Source organism: Mycetomoellerius zeteki, unplaced genomic scaffold, assembly GCF_001594055.1.
Source record: "Mycetomoellerius zeteki isolate Tzet28-1 unplaced genomic scaffold, Tzet1.0 scaffold64, whole genome shotgun sequence".
NCBI lineage: Eukaryota > Metazoa > Arthropoda > Insecta > Hymenoptera > Formicidae > Mycetomoellerius > Mycetomoellerius zeteki.
The window spans coordinates 1,238,878-1,251,073 of NW_017257654.1; the positions used below are offsets into that span (position 1 = coordinate 1,238,878).

Sequence of the window (12,196 nt, forward strand, 5' to 3'; positions counted from 1 at the left end):
CCCAACTCTAAATATTGTTAAATGAATACTCGCTCGGTCTTCTCCGTATTTTAGATGCGAGAATATTGAGAGAAAAATCAACAATTAATACCTATTATATTTATTTTTAAATATTTTATCAAACAATTCTCAAAGAAATTTAACAAGTCTGTCTCATTTACCGGTGCAATTATTACCTTATCTTGTTAATACAGTCTCTATGTTTTTATTAATGATGTAATACTCTCAATTTTAGGATGTATTGTTCAAATCGCCTGTCCTTGTACCAAAATCAATTCAGTCAGCATCTAGACATGATGGAATCCAGCGCAATACCATTTCTTCTCCTTACAGCTGTTCAAAATAAATAAGCCCGCGCCGTTTCTCTCGTAGATATTATTAATGAGTATAACTCGTTCTCGGAAATTGAAATTCCACTCGCGATTGGCGTTAATTACATTTAATGTTAGTCGACAACGACGAGAACGAATCTATCTTAGATAGATATTTTTGCGAAACGCTTCCCTAAATCACCGGAGAATCAAACGAACGACAATGGTGCAACATTACTCGCGATTTTGTTTAAGCGGGCGAAAATATTTCATTGTATTGAATTCAGATATTTCAATTTATAAATTTAATTCGCCAGATTCGAAGTCAGAGCACATTTTAATGCGTAAACTGGCCGGCACACATATGACTTACAATTAGTGAAAATTCTTGTCGCTCAAAAAACGTAAGTTTAAGCTACAATTATAGATTTTTTTAATTATATAGGATAAAAATGTGGATAAGCAGAGGGCCAGAGTATCTAAGTAATATAGATGCTTAAAATTCACAATCTCTAATATTCTATTTAAACAGGGGAAATGTGGACGAAAACACGGATGGCGCTCATAGTACTTAATCGTAATGTATGAATAGTTGACATAATCGAAGTGAGAACGAGATACGTACATACGTCTCGTATTTTGTCGTCCAAAAAATTCCTTAAGATATGCTCTGATAATGTGAAAAGAAAATCGCGAGGAGTGCTTTTGCCGAATTATAATTGTACAGTATTGTGTATAAGCGCGCGATAGTGTTTAGCGATCATACTTCCAAGCATTATTGTTAAAATAGGTATGTATAAAAGTTTTCAATCTTGGCTTGCCTCCAAAGTATGTACGTAATAACAAGTCTGAGTGTACATTAATTGAGACCGCAAAACGAATACATTACAAATGAGTGGCAGGATGCATTTCCGCAGATCTGTGTGTATGTGTGTGTGCGTATGTGTATGTGCGTATGTGTATGTGCGTGCGTGTGTTGTGTGTCGCGATCGTGTATAAATTCCACCTTTGAATAAAGACGCAACTTCAAGCTCGACTCGTGTTAAGTACATCTTTGCGCTTTTCAATTTGATTCGAAGTTAGAAGTACAGAGTCTTATATAAATTAATGTGTGAACAAAAGATAATTTTTAGATTTATATATATTTATTACATAAAAAGAATTTACATGGTGTTTATTACTGTATTTTTTTATTAATTAATATGTCCTCCAAAAATATTGTAATAAGCATTGTACGTCATTTTTATGTAATAAATATATATAAATCTAAAAATTAAAAAATTACCTTTTATCCACACAAATTAATTTGGATAAGACAGTATTCTTTGGGAAATTTCTCAAGTGCAAAAATTTTCTCGCCGCCTTACGACGATTTGCTTACGCGCAACTTTTCTCATACGGAGTTTTTTAATAAAGAAACTAAATAAGAGACATCCAACACGAGCAACAGAATAGAAAGATCGCAACATTCCCTTTAATGACGTGTGCGTGTGTGCATTACAGATTTATTTTCACGAATTACGCTTACTGTAAAATAGATAATAATTATAAACGAGAGACGATTATAATAAATATAATATGAAGGAGAGGAACACGACGTCGCGGTAAAATATTGCGATCTAAGCTTATATCGTGGATGCAATGTTAGAATCAAAAAATGATTTCACAAATTACCTCTGTCTAAAGACAAAATTATATGATATCTGGAAATGTAACTTTAGCCTTGCCATTCAATTCTGCGTCTTATAGACGAACGTAAGCCTTTGAATTTACGTAGCAGTAGGATAACACATCCAGTACATACTATAATAATACTACATAATATGGCGGATGATGTTTAATTTACAGAGCAACGACTGATCGGGATCTGCGTTCGCATATTAAATGAATAAGAATTGAAAAATGGTACTTTTCGTTCGTAATGTCTATTTCGAGATGTCGAATACAAGTGCACATGCATTCATTTCGTTTTTACGTCAACTTACGAGCCACTAGGTGCTCGTTTAGAAGTAAACATAGTTCTAGACTAATTATAATGTATTAGGCAGATTGTGATAAACGGCGACAATAGCTTTCTCTTCGTCAGAACTGGCAAGACTTTATTCCATCTAATTTTCAAGTACACACAAATAATATAAAATAAACGCTTTCTCGCTTAAAAAAGTTATAATAAATAAGAATACAGGATATATATATATTTATATTTACTTTTTATTCGTATTCGTGATAACTTTCTTTTGCTAACTGCTTATTATTATTATTATGAGCTAAATGTTCACTGAAGTAAAATGTAGGATTAAAAAAAAAAGAATTACTAACTAATAAATATTACTTTTTGTATCAACTCAGATTGCTTAAATTGAAAGTGAATAAATTTTTCTCATTTCTGACGACAATTGTTGCTGAAATGACGGCAATATCAGATACGCTTGCGCTATCTAATTATATCACTGGTCGTCGTTTTACTCACACGACATGACTAATAAAATATAACATTTTATTCACATTTATTTTTTATGTAAGTCTCCAAGCAAAAAAATGATAACGTTGTCTGCCGAACATTTTCAGCAATTTCTAGGGAAATTGGAAAATTATCAGCATCGCGGTAGCTCAAGAAACAAGAAAAAATTTATGTTACGAATATTTTATTGCAAGAATTAAATTTATCGCGAAAGATTATAAAAGAGTACCTACATTTTTGTTTGACAAAAGTTGAATTTTGCAGATCTAAGTATCAGTTAAAAAAACAGAAAGTCCTGATAACGTTACGGTATCGATAGCGTCGCTCGGTACACCGAACAATGTTTGATGTGGTTAACATTCATTAATAACGTTCTGTCAAAATGTCATAACAAAATTGATCAGGAGCAATTTGCATTTGTGAAATGCGAAATAGCTTCGACGATGTATGCGGTAAAATGTTCAGTGGATAACGAGATACCGGATAGATAATGACGTAATCACGTAATGCTTGTAAATCGACAAACCATCGTATCAACGATCGTTTGCGTTCCTGCAAATATTGCCTCGTGTAAGAGATATGGGAAAACGTTAATGAAATTACGAGCGCGTTTTAGACGAGAGCCGAGCGCGGAGAAGCAACAAGATGAAACGGATGGTAATCGGCAAGATAAATATTATCCAGCGAATTAAGTCTATAAGACCACGTAATCATCCAGATGAAAACTTGTTGATATAAATGCCAGGTATTGTTGAAATCTTATGGAAGCATCGAGAAAAAAGAGAAGAAAAAAGGAAGAAAAGCAATAGAAAAGGATGAGAGACGAAAAAAGAGCGCGGACGAGACATGTATTTACAACGATGCTTCATGTGTATTTGTCTTTGCAATCATAAAGTGGAATAAATCACGGAAAAGTTTGGAGAAACTTACCTGAACTTGCTTTTCGTGTTTACAATATCAGCGATATCGATATTTCGAATTGGAGGTTCCCATGGTTCTATTTACATGGATTGTCGCAAAAGTAATTTTGTTTCTTCATATTTTTCATTCCATTATCCATTTATTCGATTTTTTTAATCACCGACTGTAACTCATGAAGCATTTTTTCAACTCCTATACAAAAAATTAAATATAATATCATATAAGAATTGAAACGCACATTTATATCTCACATTTTGCCTCTCCCCAAATTTTCAGAGACATTGTATATTTATATCTTCATTAGGCAAATGAGCAGGGATGGCAAATAACGCGTTACTTGCCATCCCTGCAAATGAGGTATACATATGTATGCATCATAATCAGACAATCACATTTAAATATAAGTCGTAGAACTCTTTCTTTAGATATCCTTTTTATGAAAATTTTTTAGACATTTACGCTATTTGCAGGATATTATGTTTAAGATTTACATATCTCTAGAAACACATTCCAGTAATATATGATACATTAACGAAATATTATATCCCGTTTCATGACGGTATTTCAAACAAAATTGTTTGTGCATTACAATCGAGTTAATGAGCTATGCAACATTGAGATTACTATATGAAATATCCGTCAACGCGATTATAAGGTTCAAAATAACGAATGGTATATAATTCTGTGCTCTGTCACATAATAGTCCAAACACGCACATCAACTAAAACTGAGAAATGCAATCCTCGGGATATTAATGTATTCCATTTACTCATCACGTCGCACGCCTCGTCTTCTTATTGTGTATAAAATTGCAGATCTAAATGATTTCTCTCACAAATAGATCCTTTAACAATATAGAAATTACTATAAAAATTGCAAGAAACAATTAAAGTACATAATTTTTATTTAGTTAAATCGCATATATATTATTTGAAAACAAATTTGTATTTTAAACATTTACAGATTTATTTTATGAAATTGTGTGTGTATGTATGTGTGGATGTGTGTGGATTTTAAAGTTGCCTTATGATAAATAGGAAATAAATTGGATTGAATGAGAAAAAAAACTATCTATAAAAAAATGACGTGATTAAGAGCGAAATAACAATGGAATATTTTTTTCAATATATATTTAAAAATTACCTTGATTAATTAGTGATGTATATATGAAAAAATTATTAATCAATATGTTAGGCTTAACATTTTTGTTGCATTTATGTCTTTCAAACGATGAAAGAAGTTTCACTACGTGATACAAAAAATTGAATCCCGATAAATGGTAAGTCTTTATGTATTTACACATCGTACAAAAACATATATACAAAAAATATAATTTGATATCACAGTTGAGAGATAGTACAGAATTATGTTTAATTCGTTCCATCTGGTCGTGATCTGCCCGCAACTTTCGGCATCTTTTTGTTCGTTGAATCTTCTACTTCTTTAGGCTTGTAATAATGGGGTGCCACTTCGAGCAGCCATTTGCTTTCAATTTCTGTCACCTACACAATACATACGTGTTTAAATCACAAAGATACAATTTTTTACAAATTTACAAAATTAAATTTAGACAACCTATTATTTTATGTTTATATTTTATATTATGACATATACCTGACGCATAAATTCCTTGGTAGTGAGGACAAGTTCGTGATAAAGAAGCCAACGCGGAAGATCTTGAAATAGAGAACTATTTGGATGTATCGTGACTTGTTGATTATGCTTTGCAGTTTTATAACAACCTCCCTTTGATAAACGTGCCACATGATAGAAATAACCAGCTGTAATAGCCTAAACAGAACATTTTTCCATTATTTTACAAAAAAATCCATAATATCAGCATATTAACGTACCTTTCTAATATTGACTGTTTCTGTAATTCCTGAGACCAATTCCATTTCGACACGCTGCATCAAGCCTACCAGCTGTTCTCTAACATCTCTCGCCCGTTTCATGGATCTGAAAGATAAATCGTGAGAAATATATTTTGCAAAACTTTGTTAACATTATGCATATTAACATACCTGTGCTGTATGAAATTTTCGTAACACCAATGTGTACTAAAGTCACTCTGTGCCCATTGATTGTACACATTAAGGAGAGTCAGATGATCACCACCGGGTGCGTGGAAATTCTTGCGTGCAGCATCCGCGTGTATAATTTTATCTTTCGGTCTATAAAAGATAGCGCCATTCACCGAAAGCATGGCCGCGATAGTAGCTACCTCTTCCGAGCAGCGATACTTCTCGCTGGCTAACAGCATCTTCGCCATCATTGGATCCAGTGGAAACTCGGCCATTCTACGTCCAAGTTTTGTTAGCTCTCCGCGATGATTCAACGCACCCAGTGCGTACAACTGTTCCATTGCTAAGATCAGCGTTTCAGGTGGTGGTGGATCCAAGAAATCGAAATGCATTAAATCATCTATCCCGAGAGCTTTCAAAGTAAGCACTGCATTACCTGCAAACATCACCGAAATATTTTCATACAAATTAAACTTAAACGAGTATAACATAAAATTTTAGCAAGATACATCATTGATTCTTACCCAAATTAATCCGTTGTATTTCAGGCACGGTGTTATCTTCAAGCTCATGCTGATAAGCCCAAGCTGTATACAAACGAAAGCACTTTCCAGGTGCTACTCTTCCGGCACGTCCTGCTCTTTGATTCGCGGACGCTTTGCTGATCGGCACGACTATTAAACTCTCCATGCCGGTGCGTGGATTGAAATTGTTCTGCTTTGCATAACCAGGATCTATCACGTATACTATGTTATCTATAGTTAATGAAGTCTCCGCTATATTAGTCGCCAGTACAACCTTAAAGATAAGGATTTAAATTTAGTCTAAAAGATATTTCGAAAAATTATCTAAAAAACTTTTTTAAGAAAAATATTACCTTCCTCGCGCCAGGTGGAGTTGGTTGAAATATTTTTATCTGCATATCGCTTGGTAGATTCGCATAAACAGGTAAAATTAAAATTTCTGCCAATTTGCTCCCTAGTCTTCTCACTCTCTCTTGTAACATTTCCTGACATGTCTCAATCTCTTCCTGCCCTTTAGATAGAAATACATTTCATTATGCCAAGTAATAGCATTTTAAATAATCCTAATGGCTGCAACACAGACCTTTGCATAACGCATGATGCATAGTGCATAAGAGAATCAACCAATCAAAATTCTTTTTTTTCCTGAAATGAGAGGAGAGGAAGGATTCTAATTGGTTGATTCGCTTATGTACTATGCGTTATGCAAAAATCTGTGCTAAGGCCTTAACACTTACCGGTCAGAAATACCAATATATCACCCGACGGTTGCGTAATGTGAATCTGAATAATGGAAACTACACACGCCTCAATATAATCTGATTCCGGTGCTTTTGTGTAATAAATATCGACAGGAAAACGACGTCCGGGTATCCTGAATATAGGAGCATCGTCAAAGAATTCACTGAATTTTGTAGCATCCAATGTAGCCGATGATACCAGTAGCTTCAAATTAGGACGAAACCTTGCGATATCTTTCACCAGTCCAAATAAAATATCAGTATGTAAAGTACGTTCGTGCGCTTCATCGATTATCATTACGCTGAAATATGCGATAAAAAATCAATTATAATAATTTAAGATAATAATATATTAATATTTAAAGTCTAAATAGTACTAATAATTTCCAAGTATGTTAAAGATCATTATTGATCCTTTTATTTTTATTTTCATGTTTCCTTCTTAATTATTCTATCAACAATATACACATAGACGTACCTGTACGACGCTAAATCGGGTTCACTGAGGAACTCTCGGTGCAATGTACCGTCAGTCATATATTTGATACGGGTACGTTGCGATGTGCAATCTTCGAAACGAATAGCATAGCCGACTTCATTGCCCAACTTAACGGCCATTTCGTGGGCTACTCTCGCAGCCACTGACATAGCAGCTACGCGTCGTGGCTGAGTGCATCCAATAATCTTACCGTCATCCGCAAATCCAGATTCGTATAAATATTGTGGAATCTGTGTTGTCTTACCTGATCCTGTTTCACCTTCTATTATTAAAACCTGAAATACAAATACATAATGCATCCTCATATCCTGTAACATTGTTTGTTGCTCAATATTCTATTTGCTTTCTACTTACCTGATGATCTTTGATAGCCTGTATCAAATCCTTTCTGAAAGGATAAATAGGCAAGCTTTTCTTTGTCTCCTGTATCGTTTGTAAACTTTTAACATGCGCAGGTGGACTTTCTTCCCATTTCTTATCCTTGTGTCCAGGCATACGGAGCACTTGAACAAACTCTATCATCTCATCCTCCATGAGAAGATTATATTCTTGTTGAGCTATAATAGAAGATTGTAAGCTTACTTAATAGAGAGACAGATCATACAAACAATTACTTATCTTTAACTTAGTACATACCTTTCCTATCTTTAGCGCCAAAACGAAAAACAGCTGACGACATCTGATCTGATTCCCATTTGCTTTGCTCAGATTGCGGCGGTTCTTTTTCCGTTGTGTCAGGTTCTGGCTCTGTTTTACCTTTCTCAAGAGGCATATGATAACGCTGCATACGCTCGAGTTCCCTTGCCTTCTCATGCTCCTTTGCCAAGTGCAACAACTGTTTCTTATGAGCTCTCTCATGTTTTTCTTTTTCTGTTAAACTATAAAATTTAAAATAACTTATTAGATCAATAATTATATTTTAAAGACATTAATTATATATATAGCGCGCTCATTCATAAAATTACATGTTTTCGTCAAATAGATATTCGTCATCAAGAATATCAGCTTCTAGTTCTGCAACTTTGTCCTCTTTACGTTTCTCCAGATATTTCCTACGAGACTCGATTCTCAACTTTGGTATCAGTTTATCTTTCGTATCAGTCTCTATAATTTTAAGTCTCTTTGCTGCTTCAGCTGCAGATAATAACAAGTAATAAGTAACTTCTTCTCAAATGTTAAACGTTCATTTTTAAATGTTAAACAGATATTCTTTTGGCAACTTACCAGCGCCAGATCCAGGGAGCGTAGCAATGTTACGTCTTTTGCTTTCATCTTTGGCTCTGAGACGACTGGCAAAGCTATCTCTTTCCTTGATATCCTTCTTGCGACGTTCTTCTTCACTGTCTGTATCCTCACTCGAGGTTTCTTCCCGTCTGTATTTGCTCGTTTTGGAAAGCATGTCGTAGGTTATATCCGCACTTCCCTTTTCACTCCAAACTTTGGATGAATCGGAAAATAAGTGTAGCGATACTACCGATATTACAATTAAAAGTAGATGTACAACATGCACAATAAGTACTTAGAAAATATCAGTTTTTACGATACAATCTTATTCTTTTCTTTTAGCTAATCGGTTGATAGGCATTTGTGACACGGCTCATTCCGCTTCTTTCCTTTCGCTTATTCCAATTATTTCATTACTAGTGGCGCCATGCCGCTCAATGTGAGAAGTTTATAATTTCCCATCGTCGATCAAATATTTATTTTCTTTACGAACCTTGTATTCACGATGCTAGAAATCGCTCTCGGACGGAGAAACAATTAAACAATCGCATTGATCAATTATTCAAATGTGATTTAATTAACAGAATAAGATTTTAGTGATTTGATAATTCTTTCTCCAACCAGGTTTCTCTCTGCTCCAACTCAGAGATTTCTTTTAGCTGCAGTGCATAAAAATAAAAGTTGCTATGTAGTTGACATCCATTTTCTCAGATGGCGCTAATCGGAGGCATTTCACTGCACAAGAAAAAGGCGGCATAAATACAAATAAGTGATACCGTTTTCAAGCTTTTCTCTACTAAATAGCAAAAATAATAATACAAATCCAAAGATTCGGTTCTTTTTTTCATATTGCAACTATCTATTTTCAAAAGGTAAAATATATTTCGTGTTTGTGTATAAAGTGTATGAAATGTATGTATATTCGATATATCTTCATATGCTTTGGAGGCTTCCATGGGTACTTTCTATACAGAAGCTATGCGTTTCGCGGGTCGTCTGCGTATCCAGGTCCATTATTAGAATGCATTTTATCTGAACATTGCAGTCGACTTCATCAGGTTGAGGAGCAATCTGATATCTGCAATATTCATCACGAAACATTAGCATTCTAATAATAATAGATCTAAACACTATGAAATAATCAGTGAAACGTATAGTTTCTGTATATCTTCATATATATATCTTTACACGCGTATATATTCATATTTAGCGAAATTTTTTACAATTTATAGAGGAAAGACCTCTATTATGAGATACCGAGTTCATTTTAGGTAAATATTAGGAATTTATGGGCAGAATTTAAAAAAATAATAGGTCATTTTGAATTTAATAAGCTTTAATGTTATGTAAAATTTAATTCAAATTCTACTTTTTTTTTAATTAAAGAAATGTAAAAATCCCTACAGCACAAAAGTTGCAGCAACAATGCTGCAACATTGCAGCAATATTGCAGCGATATTGCTGCAAATTTTGTGCTGTATGGGAAGTGAGCAAATCGCAAAGTCAAAAAATTGTGCTCCTAATAGGAGATGCCCCGAAGAATCAATAATAAAAAGCAAAGTACATCAATACTGCAATTAAAAAACTTTATTTAATATTTCTAAAATACAAACAAACGGTCAGTGTGCGCGCAAAATGGACATGCGATGCATTGTTCCAAAGACTCGTCTTCAGGTAGTTCGAACCAAGCATCACAAAAACAGGCACTCCATGTTCATTCCGGTTGTTCTTTTTATTATTGTACAATAATATTTATATTTTAGCAATAATTTTCACTATGACATAGGAGCATAAGTTATTTCAAATTAGAAATACTCTGGGAATCTCATATTACGATTTCCACGCCTTACCGCGGTTTTACGATCATCAAATCTAACTTCTGTAATTAAACAATTCAACATATCCCGTACTTTTCTATTAGTACGATCTTACTCTATCGCTACATGAAGAATTTATTGCCAAATACTTACTTATTAAATAATAAACAAGGTTTAAAGACTCATCTCAATGAAACTTGAAGACATCCAAATGATCCAAATTCTAAAATCTTTCTTTACAACGACTACGAACATGATATAATAATGAATTTTCCACTAAATAGTTTTCAATCCAAGAGCAATAAATTTATGGTGGAACCAATAGCGTTTATTACTTTAGCAGAAACGCCGCTATCTCATATTAGGGGCCTGTCTCATAATAGGGGACTTTCCTTTATTAATATATATAATTGATGCTGATTTATAATTTCAGAAAATTCAATAAATTTGCATCATTTAATCGACATTGAGGAAATAGTACTGCACGTCGACCTCGTCATCTTCCGCATTGCATTCACCACTCATAACTGCATATATAATGACAATATGCTTGCAAATAATACATTTTCACGGTTGACGTACATTTGACTACAAAAGGAAAGCAAGTACGAGAGAAAATATGAACAGACGGCTACATATTATATCGATTTTGAACCCAGCGATGGCGTCAGGTGTCGCAACAGCCGGATGACGTTAAACAAGAGAACAAGCTTTGCTAACAATAAACAAAATTTCAAACTACTTTACCAATTTATAATTATTTATATATTTATATTACCTTGTTATTTTTTTTTATTATTTGTTCTTTTGATTCTCCGATATGATATTCCTATTATCTTAATTTCTATCATTTTCAAATAACTTCATAATATGGAACAATCGTTACATAAATTAATCGGATTTCACATAAAATATTCACGCAAATTCCTCGAAGCAGAAAAAAGATAAGACTTATATTATCAAATTGTCCCTTTTAAGTATTTCAAGGTGAAACATACAACATCGAAGGAAAGAAATTTTTTTTTTACTATTTTTAAATAGAAATTAATTAACCACAAGCCTCTTCTTGCGTTAAATAGTTTTACAATTATTACCTTTACAGAAATCTAACATTGGCCATTACTGAAAACAGCAATTAATTACTTATTTTAAATATTAAGAGCACTGTTGTTCAATACTTTTAGTACTCCAAATAAGTAACTAATTACTGTTTTTTAATAATAAATTAACCAGTACTAAACTTTAACCAATATTAAATTTCCGTAAAGGTACAAATAAAGGCCCCGCATAAAAATATACTACTAGTGCAATAAATAAATTCGAATAGTAGAGAAAATTTCATTAAAATTACACTGAAATTTTATTGTGAAAATAAGTATTATTGATTAGCATCATATTTCAGAGGATACACGACAAAATTATAATAAAAAAAAAGTTTCCTTTATGAATTCTAGAACCAATTTTATCATAAAATTATTACACTATTCGAATTTACTTATTGCACTAGTAGTACATTTTTATGCGGGGCAAACGATTTTTTGAAGCGTTAGACGAGATATTCCAATTCTGTTGAACGAACCGTTATCGCGTTTACGAAATTTCAGATAAGCCGGAGGGAAAAACGTATTCGTGTAAACCTGTAAACGTGTTCGCGTGTCCGACGAACGGCTACGGC

The 12,196-nt window shown here is 33.4% G+C and overlaps 1 protein-coding gene across 1 annotated transcript; it reads right to left on the bottom strand.

The window, feature by feature from the left end:
* Positions 1 to 4,982: 4,982 nt before the first annotated feature.
* On the bottom strand, positions 4,983 to 8,879 carry l(2)37Cb (DEAH-box helicase 16 lethal (2) 37Cb). Its single transcript, XM_018457467.1, has 12 exons — positions 8,705 to 8,879; positions 8,446 to 8,614; positions 8,117 to 8,358; positions 7,835 to 8,037; positions 7,460 to 7,755; positions 6,979 to 7,283; positions 6,595 to 6,752; positions 6,242 to 6,515; positions 5,718 to 6,153; positions 5,547 to 5,652; positions 5,308 to 5,484; positions 4,983 to 5,195 (listed from the first exon to the last, which is right to left on the bottom strand). Exons 1-12 carry the CDS (start codon positions 8,877 to 8,879, stop codon positions 5,064 to 5,066), a joined length of 2,673 nt encoding a protein of 890 aa, XP_018312969.1. The 3' UTR covers positions 4,983 to 5,063.
* Positions 8,880 to 12,196: the final 3,317 nt, after the last annotated feature.